The 17,961-nt window shown below is 41.3% G+C and overlaps 1 protein-coding gene and 1 non-coding gene across 3 annotated transcripts in view; both read right to left on the bottom strand.

The window, feature by feature from the left end:
* LOC135094046 (ankyrin-1-like) overlaps positions 1–10,567 on the bottom strand; it is a 131,247-nt gene extending 120,680 nt beyond the window's left edge. Inside the window, exon 1 of one of the 2 annotated variants that reach the window (XM_063993788.1) lies at positions 10,353–10,567. Coding sequence is in view for 1 of the 2 variants with exons in the window: in XM_063993785.1 (XP_063849855.1) it covers positions 7,577–7,696 (120 nt within the window). In the remaining variant the exon portion in view is untranslated. Of the gene's footprint in view, positions 1–7,576; positions 7,709–10,352 lie in introns of those variants that run through there. The other variant, XM_063993785.1, reaches the window with a different exon arrangement.
* Positions 4,770–4,841, bottom strand: Trnac-gca (transfer RNA cysteine (anticodon GCA)). The gene has a single exon. It is a non-coding gene; the product is annotated as a tRNA-Cys (tRNA).
* Positions 10,568–17,961: the final 7,394 nt, after the last annotated feature.

Raw genomic sequence — 17,961 nt, forward strand, 5'->3', positions numbered from 1 at the left:
TGGAAGTACGTGGACGACTGCACCGTGGGCGTCCCAGTTTCCACCAAGAACCCGGACTACTCGCCACTTCAAGCGATTCTGGAGCGACTGCAGACGTGGACGGAGGACAGCAGGATGACCATCAACCACAGCAAAACTGTGGTGATGCATTTCTGTACCTCCTCTGTACCAGTGCTTCCTCCCCCCAGCTCTCTGTGGGCCCTCACCCCCTCCAGGTTTTCCGATGTGCCAAGCTCCTCGGAGTCACGGTGAACGACCAGCTGACCTGGAAGCAGCATGTCGCCAGCACCATAAGATCAGCTACCTACAGGCTGTACATGCTGCGCAGACTCAGGTCGCTGGGGACGCCGACAGATGAGTTAAGGGGGGTGTACCTTACCTTCATCCTCCCCAAACTCGTGTACGCCTCCCCAGCGTGGTCCTCCTCCCTCACACACACTCAACAGCTACAGTTAGAGAGTGTGCAGAAAGCGGCGTGCAGGGTCATCCTTGGCCCTGCATACACCACCTATGAAGAAGCCCTGAACACCCTGAGCCTGTCCAGACTATTCACCAGGCACCGAGAGGCTCTGGAGAAGTTTGGAAGGGGACTTCTGCATCATCCACGTCTCAGAAACATGCTGCCGTCTGACGCGCCTCGCCCGACCCGTGCCACCAGACACCACAACAAGATAACGCCCCTAAAGGCGCCGCGCACGGACCGGTACAGACTCAGTGCGATTCCCACCATGGTGCGAGCCATCAATCAATAGTCCCTTCTAGATTACACTTACCTTTAGGATTAATGTTAAGTATGTCCCCACCCCCTATGTACATTTTCAGTTTGTTAACTGCCTAAATAATAAACCGTTTATTATTATTATTATTATTATCACACACACACACACACACACACACACACTGCCGGTCTGCATGGTTTGGAGCGGAGCCTGGTTCACCTCTGCTGTAGTGAGGATGTCCCAGCTCCAAAGAGTCTTGAATAAATCTATAGTCAACTATATAAAATCCGGTAACTCAAATTTCAGTTACCGGATTTGTGAGTCATATCACAAAAACCATCAATAAAGGCAGAGGTATCATAACACAACTAAGACGTTTTCAGAATTTGACATCTAAAATGAAAGCAATTTTAATTAAAACACTACTAATTCCTGTGCTGAAATATCCATCTATTCCAATATGTGCTGCATCAGCAACCCAGAAAAAGAAAATGCAGACCATTCTCAATAAAGCTGTAAGATTTATTCACTGCAATGAGTCGGATCAAATGAACACCAAAGAATTATATGAATATTATAATATTACTCCTCTTAATATTTCCAACCACTGCAAAGCAAAGAAAATCTGGGAAACCATACGAGCCAGTGAAATCGATCATTACGAAACACTAGCGACTCCACGAGATAATTCACAAACGTGGCTCCCTAAAAGTAGCAACGTTATTAGTTTGGAACCACCACAGGCAATTATTACTTGACTTTTTTAATTTTCTTTTTAGTTTTCACAGGATAGCATGTGCTGAATCAGATCCAGAAGTTACGTGGACATGGACGGATGACTGTCTTAGGACCAGACGAGGAGGACAAGGCAAACCTATTTTAATCTGCATTTACAAATAAACTCACTCTTTGTTGACTCTGAATTGGAGTAATTGTTTTATTGTTTTATTGTAAGAATTGTTTCTTTTGTTTTTCCTTTACACATTTCATAGTGTTTACTTAAGGTCACAGTGCCTTGCAGTTTTTATTAGGATAGGATATAGTTGTGTCCCTTCTGGGAGGTTTTGTCTACAACAAGCTTGAAGTTATGTAAATATATACTCTCTCTCTCTCTCCTAATAGCAGAGACAGTTTTATCTTCCAGAAGTCTGTGTTTTAGGGACAGCTGTGGTTCTGGGGGCACATTTGTGACTACCGGAGTGAAATATGAATAGTGTGTAGCTCATACCTAATTTGTTAATAATTGCAATACAAGTAACACGTTACAAAGTTTAATTAACAACATAGGAGTGCAGTTTTTGGTGCTTGTCAATGTTATACCAAAAAAAAAAAAAAATCATTGTTACTTGAAATAAACAATATAAAACAATTTAGCAATGTGGTTAGCCCACAATCTATCTTTCTCTTACTTTCTTTCACCCCTTCTCTTCCCACCCACTTTCTCTTAGCTAGCTGTCTTCTTTTCTTCACCCCCCTTAAAAAAAAAAAAATAAATAAAAAAAAAATAAATAAATAAATAAACTTGACAAGCGTGCATCCCGGCAGCTTGGAGTTGAGTGAGCCGGCTGAGCCAATGAGCTGCTTGAAGTGAGGCGGCGCTCAGCCAATCACAAAATATTTGCATAGTTTGATATTTACAATTTTTATACCGAGGGTGCCCGGGTTCCGAGGGTCTGTTAGGACAAGCAAAGTCTGGAGACATGTCTCCCAAAACCTCCCTAATGAATGAGGAAGAGGCAGAGGAAAACACCCGAGGGTGCCACGGCTGCTTCGGGTGGTTCTTCAGACTGTTCAAGAGGAAGAAGCGCGGGCGCCGCCCGAAGCACAAGGATCCCGAGTCATCCTTGATGCCCTTGGCCAGTAATACAGCGCTCTTGGAAAACAGCATAGAGGAAAATGAAAACGTCATGATTGTTGCGGAGATTAATGAAATGAAAGTCGTGGAAGAAGAAAACGACGTCGCTGCGGCTGCCGAGGATGTGGGGGAGGTGCGGCAGACAGAGTTAGATGACGCGGAGGTGGCGGAGGAAGAGCAGGAGGCCAAGGTTGTCAAGACCTGGGGTGAGGAAGTGGACGAGGCGGAGGAGAAGGGACTGGATGTGTTCACCCCGCAGATCAGCTGCCTTCCCCACAGTGCAGCGGTTCACTGCGAGACAGAAGCCTCACCAGAAAATGAGGCCACTGCAGCTGCAGCGACTGAGACCTCAGTCGCTGCCTCAGTCGCTGCAGCTGCAGCTACAGCGACTAATATTAAGATGAACGTTACACAAAGACGCCGGGCCCGCCGCAAGGCCCTGGCTGCTCGGAAAGCCTCGGCAGAAAGCGAGACTGCCTCACCAGAAAATGAGGCTCCTGCGGCTGCGGCCGCCGAGACCACGCCGCCCGCTGGCAGCACCAAGCAGCCCCAGGCATCCGACAGGACGCCCGTTTGGCCCGCACCCTCAGGGGGTGTGCATGGGAGCGACGGGCCTCCTTTCGTGCCTGAGGCTCCTACGGCTGCAGCAACTCACGGTAGCACGAGCGCTACGAGGCGGCGCAGGGCCCATCGCAAAGCTTTAGCCACGCGGGTGAAGAGTGAGGCACGGGTCGCTGCGAGCACGGAAGAATCGCCGGTCCCCGACAGGACGCCCCTCTGGCCCTCGCCCTCCGTGCGGGTGTATGGGAGCGATGGACGTCCCTCGGTAACCACGTGGGAGGAGGCCGCGTACGACGCCATCCACGCGCAACAGCAACGTCCAGTAGGAGGGGGTTCGGCCGCGAGTATTCAGAAGCCGCCGGCACCCGACAGGACGCCCATCTGGCCCTCGCCCTCCGTGCGGGTGTTTAGGAGCGACGGGCGTCCCTTGGTGACCACGTGGGAGGAGGCTGCGTACGGAGCCTTCCACGCTCAGCGGTATTATTGAGGCCCGTGTCGAGGAGGGCAGGACTCGAACTGAGCATTCGCACTTACTGTTAATTGAGAGAGATAGAGAGAGAAAGAGGAAGGGAGGATAACTCACCTAAGACTCGTTCATTCAGCAAAACGTTTTAGTTGATGGCTTCTTGAATATTTTGGGCAGCTCAACGGAGGAACTGCGTTAGTGTTTTGTCGTGCCGCGCTTGTTCTTCCTGTCCTACGCTCCCCGAGTCCCACTACCACCAGGGAAGTAACTAGACTATTTAAAGGCATAAAAAACTGACTCTCCATGACTCGATGAGATATCAGTTCCGTTTGTTTCTCTTGGAATTAGGTTCTCTCTCTAAATCAAAAGGCATTACAACCTCTGGACTTTACAGGTTCAGATTCTCACTGCTCATTCCTGTCTCCTGACACTAAATTATGGCTTCTCTCTATCATCATTATCATCATTATTGCTATTATTACTACTACTTATTATCACTACTATTATTACTACTATTATTACTAGTATTATTACTACTATTATTACTACTACTACTACTATTAGTACAACTTCTTTTCCAGCAGCACAGTCTCCACCCCTGACTTGCAGCAGCCTCCTCCTTGCTGGTGCTGCTGCCACTGTCGGTGTGTGATCCACTACAAATCCCTATATCTTGAGGACGAGATCTCTCAAAGAACTGGCTTGATCTCCATTACAGGTCATCACCCAGCAAACCTCATCCCCTCGCATTCCATAAGAAGTCATCACCCAGCTAACCCCACATCTCACAAGTCATCACCATATCCACACAATAGGAGCAGCACGTCACAAACATTACACTCTGATCAGCCGTTTTGGTCCCCTGAAGAATCAGGAAGAAAACTCCCACAGGCAGCACCGTCTCAGCTGTTCCTGTCATCTCTTCACTTCCACACAGACTGTTCAAGCAGAGGCAGGGCGAGAACTTCGGGCAGGAGGGATCTGGGGTTCTGCTCACCACAGAGCCTCGCTGGGTCGCTGCTCGCCAGGCAGCAATGAATGTAGTTCTGCACATGGACAAGAGAAGAGCCTAAGGTGAAGCATCTTATTCCAGCACTCTTGTCACGTCACAGAAGCGCCAGCTTCACGAGAAGGTTTGTTGATTCAAAATGCCAAAAGCTGTGATCGCAGGGGGCGCCCGGGTTTGAACCGGGGGCCTCTCGATCTGCAGTCGAATGCTATGCCACTGAGCTACACCCCCTTGACAGCACAGGTCACGTGTCACTGTTAAGAACAGGTGTTGTTCAACACAATACACCTGTGACACGCAACTTTCACACCGGCCGCCTTGACGCGCCACAAAACTCAGAGCAAAGCGTCTTTCACTTCCTCCTCACACAGGGACTGCCATATGTATAAGTTTACAGGCTTTTTTGCAGCTAATATTTTCTAATGTTTGTGTTGCTGTCACCACTCTGGGTGGCGTCCACAGCACGATGGACGTAGCGCTGCAGGTTAGATCACCGCTCGGGGCTTATTTCATTTTATTTTTTTCCTGTAAATAAATAAATATATAAATATAAATAAATAAATAAACATTCACTTCCTCTCACCACAACAACAAACACACGATAAAATAGACAGACATCTGCTGCTTCCCAAATAACACCTTTAGGTACACGTGTGGCGCATCTCCCCTCAACACTCTTGACATTACTGACACCAGCGCTGTGGATTTAATTCCTACATGGGTCTACTGAAACTTCGTATTGTCATAGTTTACCTTTAAAAGTTACGCTTCGATATACTAGAGAAAACGTCTGTCTATTATGGTAAGCTAAACTACATTATAGTGCACAAAAACATTATTATGCTACACTAAACTATATTATGGCGCGTTTAACTATATTAACTATATTATGATACATTGAGAAACATCTTGCTTCACTAAAGTATACTTTGGTGCACTGAACTGTATATTATGCTACACTAAGCTAAAAACCAACATTGTTACCCAGTGTTAAATGACGCTACATGATTGATATAATGGTTTTCATCTTAGCTACTTTTTTTCTCTCTCCTATTAATGAATCATGGAAACGCCCCTGAAAATCTTGACATCTTCCACTAGACTACGCAAGAAAATAAGGTAAACTGCAAGAACATAAGAATATTAAAAGCTGAAAGAACTTAAGAAAAGGAAGCTATTTTTCACACTTCCTGTGGGCCAGACCAAAAAACCCATGTCGCCTCTTTTATGTGGCAATATGTACACACACACTCACATCTTTATAGAGTAAGTTCGGGTAGCTCATTTGGTAGAGCACGAGACTCTTAATCTCGGGATCGTAGGGTTCGAGCCCCACGTTGGGCGTCGGAGTTTTGTCTACGAGTAGAATTCGCAGCACCGAACTGTTTTCATTGATGTAAGTTGATTCTCAAGAGGGAAGGAAGGAAGGAGGGAGGGTGGAACGCCATCTGTCGTTAGAGAAAAGTAATGAGAGTGAGGAAAAGAAAGCTTCATAGCGAGCGATGGCAGGGAAAGGTGAGAGAGAGAGAGAGAGAGAGAGAGAGCGGATCCTGTTGACTCTAGGAACTTCAATGCAAAGGTCGGGAAGGGGAAATATGGAAAAAAAAGAACGTGAAGATACTGAAAGAAATCTCTATAAAGAATTAACAAATAAGCATGACACAAGGCGACGTCTCTCTCCTGAACTATTCACCAAGTTATTAAAGGAAGTTTCTGCACGTAGCGGGAGGAGGAAACAATTAACTAAGAAAAACACTACTGAAGAAGGGAAAAAGAGAACACCCGAGGCTGAACATCATCAACAGTTATATGCCATTTAATAACCTTGAAAAAAAAAAAAACAGAATAACCTTGAAAAAACACACACAAAAAAAAAAAAAAAACAGGAAGTAAGATGAATGAAGAATACCCAAATAATCTTAAGTTTTCAGATGACATTCCCCTGATGGGTAAATCTTTAACTAACTACTCCTGATTAGATATCTTAGTTAGGTAGGAAAGTCCAGAAAATGCAAAGGTCTGACGGTGATTCTGAATAACACAAAGGCGATGTTCAGTAATTATATACAAGACCGAGAGAGAGAGAGAGAGAGAGAGAGAGAGAGAGAGAGAGAGAGAGAGAGAGAGAGAGAGAGAGAGAATACTATGGACGATAATGTTGTTGTTTGTTCTCGTTCCTATAACCACTCAAGGGAAAACCCACAGCACTGAGTGACGGAGGCTTATATCACCCCGCCGTCACAGCTCGTCACTGAATTAATGAGAAGGGAAGCAAATGAAGTGAAACGGAAATCAAGGCAATAGTTCCTACAAACAAGCCCCCTTTCCTTTAATATTCCCACCTACATTACGTGACGTCAGCCGCACTGTTGCCAAAACCGATTGGCCGAAGGTTCCATGTATTGCGTCGCCCCGAGCACCTACTTCCCAGTGCCTGCCTGCCCACCTGGCTATCCCTGTACCCTACAACTTGTGCAGCATTGGCACATACTCGCTTCAGGCGCCCCAGGGTGACGCCATGCATGCTTTTCACACAAACAGTGGCTCTGCGTGTGATGCAAGTGATGTTGAAAGCTGTATGTGAGTTAGTAGGTATGTCTTAGACGTATACTGAGTGTTTATCAAGTAAAAACTATAATAAATTACTAAATAAATAAATGAATAAATGAATAAAGGCAAAATATACAGGCATTGACTGTTTTATATATATATATATATATATATATATATATATATATATATATATATATATATATATATATATATATATATATATATATATATATATATTATTTTGTCGAGTATCACACACACATGGCTGGGCAGGTGCTTCACTTATCCCCTGTCCGCAGTACTTACGGTCTCATCCTCCCCGCACCCACTAGATTAGAGGTTTTCAACTTTTATTAATGATATATTTTAGACTTCGACGGCGGACCAACTCTACAGTTATGTGTAATGTATACCTGCGACGCACTTGGGGAACAGCCGCGGCTCACTTCTGCGTCGGGGCGCAGTTTGAGAATCACTGCACAAGATGTTTTGCACATGGCCCACACCCGCTCGCTGACGCGCAACACGAACATGTGGCGCAAGAGCTGGGAAGGTACGGGCGGCGCGAACCACAGCGACATCCACAAGACAGAAAATCATCAGGAGTATCCTAGGCGATGCCCGCATAGGATCCTACACCTTCATTGCTTCCTTCCTGCGCTCTCCTTGGCACTCCTTCAGTACTGATCAAAGCCTTGTAGCGGGCTTCACTTCGTGACCACGTGTGACCGCGCGTTTCACTCGCAAAGGTCTCATACTCGTAGCAGAGGATACGCCATCTGAACGTCAACTGATACGCGTTCACTGAAAGGAAGGGGCGTGTCCACTCCAGACAGATCCAACAGAACTCATCCATTCTCAGGAGACAAAGCAGCTCGTTCATTCTTATTCGGTTATCAGGAACAAAGAAGGAAAGTTTGTAATTATGTGCATGCAGTACACGTACTCAAGTCCTGTGATGTTTGTGTGTACTTCAGTTTGATAATAAAGCAGCCTTTTCTTTCTTTTTGGGGGGAGGGTGGGGCAATAAACAAACAACAGCTAAGAAACGAAACTTGAACATGGGTAGCAGCCAATAATCTGTGACGACACACACACACACACACACACACACACACACACACACACACACACACACACACACACACACGCACGCACACACACTGAAGCACTTAACATGGCAAAAATTTTGGATTACACAAACACAAACTATCGTATCTCCCAAAGCAAGGCTCCCACAACCAGAGAGAAGCGAGAAGCAGATGGTCAGTTCTGCTAGAGTACTTTCAATGGGGGTAGGGTGTGCTGGTGCTGGAAAAGCACCAGCACACCCCTACCCCCCACCCTCCACACACACGGTCCGTCCTGGTCCGCAATCAACTCGCCAACATTTCACCACGAGCACTCAACCAAGCATCTCTACCCTTGCTTTACCTGAGAGTCAAGCCAATTAACGTAACAGCGTGGGCAGGTACGTTAACTCCCGACCCGCTGTGATGGTATTAATGTCTGGAATGTGTCAGGGAGCGTAAACAAAATTCTTAAGGAGCAGGAAGAGGAAAAGGAGGAGGAAGGAGATGAGGAAGTGGAGGAAGTGGGGGAAGAGGGAGAAGAGGGAGAGGAGGAAGAAAAGGAAGACGAAGAACAGGAAGTAGAGGAGGAGGAAGAAGAAGACGAGGAAGAAAATGAAGAGGAGAAAGACGAGGAAGATGAGGAAGAACAGGGAGACAAGGAGGACCAGGAAGACGAGGAAGAGGGGGGGAAATGGAAGACTAGGAGAGAGAGAGAGAGAGAGAGAGAGAGAGAGAGAGAGAGAGAGAGAGAGAGAACAAGGAAGGGGAGCGGGGAGAAGGAGAGTGTTGTCAGCGAGATGACGAAAGAGGAAGACACCGCTGGGAGATTCATTCATGTATTCTTGTTTATCTTGTTTATCAAGGAACGTTATAAGTACTGAATAACATACGTAAATTAGGACTAACTGAGGTTATAAATTAGGTCTCTCTCTCTCTCTCTCTCTCTCTCTCTCTCTCTCTCTCTCTCTCTCTCTCTCTCTCTCTCTCTCTCTCTCTCTCTCTCTCTCTCTCTCTCTCTCTCTCTCTCTCTCTCTCTCTCTCTCTCTCTCTCTCTCTCTCTCTCTCTCTCTCTCTCTCTCTCTCTCTCTCGCTCTCTCTCTCTCTCTCTCTCTCTCTCTCTCTCTCTCTCTCTCTCTCTCTCTCTCTCTCTCTCTCTCTCTCTCTCTCTCTCTCTCTCCATTCATTTTTCTCTTCCATAGTATAATCACGCAATCTAACTGCATAGAAGTGATTCAGACTTTACATTATTAAACTAATAATATTATTAAGTTTGCTTCTAACTACGTACATTCATCCGATTAAGTTTAGATTACTCTTGTTTTATCAGTTCACCTATGTCCCTTCCTTTCCTCTCCCCCAGACTCGCTCTTACGTCATATTTTTTTTTTTTTTTTTTTTTTTTTACCACGTCTACACTTATACATACTATTTTTTTTTCTCCCTCCTTTAATTAACTTCCTATACTTATCTTTCGCATTCATTTATTATTTTTTTCTTCGGGTGATCTAATTCTCACTGTGATATAGACCACTAAACACTATTGACCTATAACGTACAGTAATAACATGCCAGTCAAAGCTTGTAAATTGCATAACAGTGAAGAAGAATTCAAGACAAAACATCAAATTGCAACCGCCTCAGTGTAAGACAAGGACGAAGAAGAAGACGAGGGAGAAGAGGAAGAGGAGGAAGGATGACGAAGGGTTAAGAAGTCAACGAGCAAACGAGTGGTGCCACACTTTCAGAAAACGGCGAGTCCGTTAGAGCCCTTTCATCTTGTCCTTATACCTAATGAACCAAGCATTAAAACACTCAATATTCACTCCGAACTTGTAACTCACATCAAAATCAACTTGATGCCACATTCCATGCATCATCCTCAATTATCCAACAACCTAACAATGCACTAATTAACAATGGATGTTGATAACCAGCGCTACTTGCTCTCTTCCTTCTTCCTTCATCCCATTCCACTCACCAGTAACACCATAAGCAGAACGTCCTAGACACCACTAACTGTTCACCAAGACATTTACCAAACATCTCCTCTAGGCTCTTCAAGAACACATGTGGTTAATAACAAGATCTATTTAACCTGATTCATGCTAGCATTTACTTTCCCTCATCTTCAGGATGACTGCTAATGGCCGCCGCTGCTCCTGACGAGGATAAAGGGAAGTTCACTGTACACTCCCCGCCGGGTACTCGACACACCCAAACACACATGTAGACACGCACTTGTTAACGGCCTCCTTGTTACTAAGCGCCGTAATGGAAGTGACTGTAGGGGTTGGCCAGCCTGCTTACCCTCGTCCGTTTCCTTGGCCCGTGACTTCTTTCGTCCCATCGCCTGCCCGCCCACCACAGACCAATTTCTGAGGGAGACTGTGGAAAGTACTTATCCCCCCCCTTTTTTTTTTTTGTTTGATAATAGATAATCCACTTGCTAGTGTTGCTTTCAATTCAGGATTCATCCTAGTAGTTTGTATTATTGTTTGTATTGTTGTTATTTCTTTAGCTTACAAGTACGAACGCCTTTACTTCAGTGCTGTAAAGACTCCAATTGGGTTCACGTATTATGTAAACAACAACATTATCAAATCTCTCAAAACACACAAAGAAATCAACTTATTTGTTTATTTGCATTATAAAGATACATTGAAATAAAAAAAATGATAAGAACGTACTATTTATTTTCCCAGTCCGCCATTGTCAAGCAGTAAGCGGTCAGTAGCGGGCTTGTGTGTGTGTGTGTGTGTGTGTGTGCCCATGGAAAGAGCAGGAGGAGGTCCAGTGGTGACTAAGTGGGGACTAGCTGGAATACGAACATCTGCTGTGTTTGCATTATAATACTGGTCCTCTTTCTATCTGTGAATATCTGTGAATGTACCTAGAAAAAACGTAACGATTAGGATGTGAGTGGACGTGGGTGTGTGTGGCTGGGAGGACCGTGGTTTGAAGTACGAGTAGATGTGCAAAGAAACAAAAAAACAAAAACGGGCTTGTGTATATACATTGTGTACCGTATGTGTCTGAAGGACAGTTTGAATTAGAGAATGTGAATAGGAAACGGGAAAGGAGCGTGGTGAATGTGCGAACAAACCAGGAAAACCCTTGAGAGGTAACGGCGTCAGGAGGCACCATGATGGAGAATAGTTGGTAGGTGTACAGATCCAATCATTCCTCTATTGTTAATGAAGGGATCATGGGTAATCTGCACATCCTATTACTATTACTGTCCTGTTACATCTGTCTGTTTAATGGCTCTAATGATCCATATTGTGAAACGCTTTATCCTTCCAAGACTATTTCTAAAGGCCACAAAGATGATTAGCGGGGCTCTCAAGAGATTATTTATCCAGTTGAAAATACAGAAATCTTGTAAATTTGTGACTGGAACCGTAAAAACATCCCTATATATCCCTGTAACTTCGCCACAACTATTTTTAAAGCTGCAGAGATGATTAGCGGTGTTTGTAAGAGTTTTTGTCCAGTTAGTAATTTAGAAATATAACCTGTCACTGGAACTGTAAAGATACCCTTCAAAACCCGTATAACTTCGCTATGCGTCCAACTCGGCCCATTGCCATCTCGGACCATTCATTATTACTGGCGCCCCACATGGCACCATGGTTAACTTTTGCTTGGTATCTTCTAAATATACATTGTGCACTTGAGGAGAATAGATTAAATTTGTATTGTAATTTCTATTCTTTTTTGTTAAATACGCAATGGACCGAGTTGGTATGCAATTCTCCGACTTTGTCATGGCCTGAGTTGACAATAGACCGATTTGACAATGGGCCGAGTTGACAAGAAGCCGAGTTGAACGGTATTCTTAATTTCAACTAGCTAGATCCTTTTAAAAATATAGTCGAGATGCAATGAGGAAGAGTCAGAATATGGTCCTTTGAGTGGTGCATTTGGGGAATGAAGTGGCGTGAATAGGAAACTCTCACCCCTCATCCCCCAGTGTGAGGAAAATTTATCAGGAATTTGGAAGGATATGTGACGGGTGAATAACATGAAAGATAGTCGTAGTTGTGGTTGTAGTAGTAACCAGTGTATAGTTATTCTTTGTTTACCTGTATTTCTCCTCTCTTTTTCATCTTCCTCCTCCTTCATCTTCGTATTAATTACGTTTCCTTCATCGTCGTCGCCTTCATTTCGTTGTTGTTGATGTTGTTTTAATGTCAGTGTATTTTTCCTTTAATTTCGTTTATTTTCTTTTTATTTATTCATCTATTTATTTAGCCATTGTACTTACTGTTTCATTTGTTTTTCATTTTCATGTACTCGAACTTAAGTTATTTATCTTTTTATTTTATTACGTACTTTCTTACTTGGTACCGTTTTGTAGTGTTTTTTTTTTATTTTATAGTTCAGTTTAACCAAAGAAAAGAAATGAAAGACTGAAGCAAAATGGAATCATTAACAGTGAGTCATTAAACGTACTTGGTGTGGTGTTAATCGTTTCTCTCTCTCTCTCTCTCTCTCTCTCTCTCTCTCTCTCTCTCTCTCTCTCTCTCTCTCTCTCTCTCTCTCTCTCTCTCTCTCATACTCACACACGCACACACACACACACACACACACACACACACACACACACACACACACACACACACACACACACACACACACACACACACACACAGGACAAATTGTGTTTTCATGAATAATTAAGTAAACAGTAAAGTTACAAATATTTTTCTTTTTTCACGGAATCCGTCATACGTACAAAAGTATACAAATATTTGGCATCCTTAAGTACAGTATCTACTACCATCCTACTTCAACTCTCTCTCTCTCTCTCTCTCTCTCTCTCTCTCTCTCTCTCTCTCTCTCTCTCTCTCTCTCTCTCTCTCGATAGTAACAAAAGTTAATATGCATCTCTCCAACCATCAGTGGAAGTGTTGGTTGTGTGATTCCTTGCCGCGAATTAACAATAGTAACACACACACACACACACACACACACGCACACACACACCTGAAGGGTACCAACATATTTTTAAATGAAGATCTGTCCTCAGCGTCATTAGCGGTGAGAAATGCTCAGTTGCCTATGTATAAGCAAGCCAAGGCTGACGGAAAGATAGCGTTTTTCCGTCACACAAAGCTTATTATACGGGAGAAACAGAGTGAGGACGGTGCAAGACGACAAGGTCAACGAAGGACGGAGGATGCTACGGACGACAGACTGGCGGGCGGTGAGGGAGGTGTTGTTGGTGGTGATTTGGCGAGCGGCGCGAGAGGAAATTTGAGGACTGCTATTAACACGAACACTGCTGGAGCATGGACTGGCAGGGACGACACTCGTTTGCTATTCCCTGCCCTACAGTCTGGTGGGTCGCCTGCTGCTACTGCTGCTGCTGATGTTGCTGCTGCTGTTTCAGTCAAGCAGAAAGAGAGCAAGAGAGATCTACGAAGCAACAAAAATAAGTAGAACCCTAGTTTTGTATTTTACAATCTGTTATTAACATATCTGATACATTTGATTAATTTATTTTTTCATATAACTTCTTCCAATGTCAGGTATTTTTTTGTTTCCTTTTAACAGTGTTTCTGATGAAGAATTGTTGAATGCTGTTGGTTTACGCGATATGTTAGGACAAGACGTCAGTGAAAGCTTTGATCCCTTCAGTGTGCAGGATAGCAGTTATAATAATGATCTTGATGTAAACCAATTTTATATTAGGTCCAGAAATATTTCCTTTCCTGATTCTAAATATGTTTATCTTGAAAATTTTTCTTCCTTAAGTACAAATAGTGATTTTAACGTATTTCTGCTTAACATTAGATCAATGTCCACCAACTTTCAGTACTTTAAAGAAACTGTTTTGACTGAAAACATAACATACGATGTACTTGGCTTCACCGAAACTAGGCTTGACCCTGATATTTCAGCACTGTACACTTTGCCAGCATATACAATGTTCTCAAACGACAGGAACACATATGGTGGTGGTGTGGCACTTCATATCTCCAATAAGTACACAAGTTGTAAGATTAATGAATACAATCGGATGGAAACATATGTTGAAAGTTTGGGAGTGGAAGTAAAATATAATAGTAAAATGTTTTTGTTCATATGTATATATAGACCTCCTCAGGGTGATTTTAATAGCTTTATTAATGCTCTCAATGAAATTCTGACTATCACAAAGAATACAAACTATAATGAAATATTTATTTTTGGAGATTTCAATTTAAATTTACTACTACATAATGACAACAAGATACAAGAATTTAGTAATTTAATGTATAGTTACTCCCTGACTCCACTTACAACGTTACCGACACGAGTTGCTGCCACCTCCGCCACCATTATAGATCACATTTGGTCCACTTTTATAGAAAACAAAGTAGGTAATTTTGTCATCAAAACAGATATAACTGATCACTTTCCTGTTGTTTCCTTATTTAAATGTAACAACATTCCATCTCCTCCTGTTTATATAACAAAAAGAACGTTTACTGAAGAAGCTTTGGATAAATTCAGTACTACACTCTCTCAAATAGATTGGTCTGATGTTATTAATTCTACCTGTCCTGACAAATCCTATAACTTATTTTTTACCAAATTCCAAACAACCTATGATAACTGTTTCCCCAAGAAGAGAATTAAGATTAATAGCAAGAGTAATCGCAGTCCCCATGTTACCCCAGCATTAAAGAAGAGTATCAAAGAAAAGCATCGTCTTGAAAAGCTAGCATATAAGTGGCCATTAACCTTTCGAGAGCAATACAGAACTTATAGAAATAGACTGACATCGCTCTTAAAGGAAGCTAAGAAAAAGTACTACCAAGAGCAATTGGTAGCTAATCAAGGCAATCCTAAGTCCCACTGGCAATCAATAAACAACATACTTGGTAGGTCGGCAGACGGTACAAATAGCGTTATAGAACTCAAACCAGCTTGTTCTAACATTCCAAATAAATTTAACGAACACTTTCTACAAGCAGGAGGGCAAATAACAGTAACTACTGGTAATGATTTTCTAGATAATTTACATACAATGTTCTCCAAATTTTTCAATGTTTTTATATCCAGCCACAAATTTAGAAATTGAACAATATATTAAGGCATTCAAAACATCCTCCTGTGGATATGATGAAATTTCCCCAGTTGTTATGAAACGGTCAGTAAGTGACATTATCCTTCCACTGACCCACATAGTGAACTTAACATTAAAAACAGGCATCTTCCCTGAGGCACTAAAAAAAGCCAAAGTTATACCTTTGCTCAAATCAGGTAATAGATCAGGCATAAAAAATTACAGACCAATCTCTATACTACCTGCCTTCAGTAAAGTATTTGAAAAAGTTATTAATGCACGCCTTATTAAGTATCTTGAAGATAATAATCTACTTACAGACTCTCAACATGGGTTTAGGACACGTCGTTCTACAGAAACGGCTATTTTTCATTTCACCTCTAATGTGTATCACTTCCTAGAACAAAAACAATTTTTAATAGGAATATTCTTAGACCTATCTAAAGCATTCGATACTTTGAATCACAAGATTTTGTTAACCAAACTTTTATGGCGTTAGAGGCATTCCTTTAAAACTAATTGAAAATTACTTGAGCAATAGGCTACAATCTGTATATTGCAATTTCACACATTCTTCCTTCAGAGTAATTAACAAGGGTGTACCACAAGGTTCTATATTAGGACCAACTCTTTTCCTTATTTATATAAATGATATTGTCAATGTTAGCTCTAAATTCAAATACACTATATATGCTGATAATACAAATTTACTATTAAACAACTTAAATATTAACAATCTTCACACAGATTTGGTTACAGAATTAAGAAAAATTTATCATTGGACTAAAATAAATAGTCTGAGCTTAAATATTGCAAAAACAAGTTACATAATGTTTCAAAATCGCTCTGTACATCATGAGTTTCCCCCTGTTACTATTGCAGAAAACACATTGAATAGAGTAGAATACACTAAATTTTTAGGCGTCTATATAGATGAAAATATTAATTGGAGTAAACAGATATCTTTTGTTACAAATAAATTATCAAGGATGTGTGGTATTTTGTTTAGAGTTCGTAATTGTCTCACCACTGAATCACTCACTAGTATTTATTACACTCTCTGTTATCCCCACCTCACCTATTGCGTAGCAGTCTGGGCGTGTACCTGGCAGTCTTTTATTAAAAAAATAACTATTGCTCAAAATAAAATATTTAGATGTATTTTCCATATGAATAAGTTTGAAACAACACGCAACATTTATAATGAACAAAATTTTCTGAAGTTTTCAAATATTCATAAACATTTCCTACTGTTAAGTATTTATAAGTATTTTACACAATATTCTGGAGCTCAACCTTTTAAATTAGTACAGACATCATACAATATTCGGGGTAATAATGTCAATCTTATGTGTCCGCAATTCAGAACGACTCTCTTTAAATATAGTGTATTATGCTCCGGTCCACAAATATGGAATTCATTACCTTTGGAAATAAAAATGCTTCTTCATAATGATAACTTGCCAACTTTTAAAAGATCTTTGAAGACATACTTGTATAACTGCCAAAATACATGATTTTAAATTTAACATTTTGAATACAAAACAAACATTTCTATCTGAAATTTCCCTTATTCTTTGCCTGTCCCATGTATAGCAAATTTTTATAGATGTATTTTCTAATGTGGTATTGCAATATGTAGTGTTTATTTCCCTTCATGATATGTTTAGTCTAATTTCCTTTTAATTTTATTATTATTATTATTATTATTATTATTATTATTATTATAATAATAATAATAATAATAATTATTATTATTATTATTATTATTATTATTGTTATTGTTATTATTATTATTATTATTATTACTATTATTATTATTATTATTATTATTACTATTATTACTATTATTTTATTATTATTATTATTATTATTATTATTATTATTATTATTATTATTATCAATATTTGCATTTGCAGTACATTTATTGTAATTTCCTTAGCTTTAATCTTGTAATTATTATTGCTATTATTACTAGTCTAGTTACTTAAATAATTCTTTAGATAGTTTACCTAAAATATTGCCAATTGGTGTTGGTATAAACAATATTCATAATTATGTACATATATGTGACTGTCGGGAAGCTTCGGCTTGACAGTCTCTGCCATCTTTCTTCTTTTGTAAACATGTCTTTCTCAAATGTATTTATGCAAATGGGCAATAAACCTTTACTTACTTACTTACTTACTTACACACACACACACACACGTACACAGAAACAGATACACACCACCTGAATATTGCAAGATAGATTTTTATGATTGTTATTTCTTCTTTTTTCTTTTTTTATCCTTTTTTTTTTTTAAGCCCGTGGTCTCATCGCTACGGGCAGAGTGTAGGGGAGGAGGAAGAGGGGAGAGTGACAGAGGCAGGGAGAGATGCAGTGATGGGGGAGGAGAGGTGGGAGTGAAGGATGGGGAGAAGAGGAGAGAGTGGAGGAAAAGATAGAAGAGAATGGAGATCTGGTGGATGGAGAGTTGAATGTTGGGAAGAGGTGATAGATGGGTGGTGTGGTTGTTGTTGTAGTTGCTGTTGTTGTTGTTGTTGTTGGCATTTGTTGTTGTTGTTGTTGATATTGTTACCATTTGTTGTTGTTGTTGTTGTTGTTCTTCTTCTTCTTATTGTTACTATTATTGCTATTGTTCCTATTGTTTCAAGACAAGTAGGT

The sequence above is a fragment of the Scylla paramamosain genome, chromosome 44, assembly GCF_035594125.1.
Source record: "Scylla paramamosain isolate STU-SP2022 chromosome 44, ASM3559412v1, whole genome shotgun sequence".
NCBI classification, from domain to species: Eukaryota; Metazoa; Arthropoda; class Malacostraca; order Decapoda; family Portunidae; genus Scylla; species Scylla paramamosain.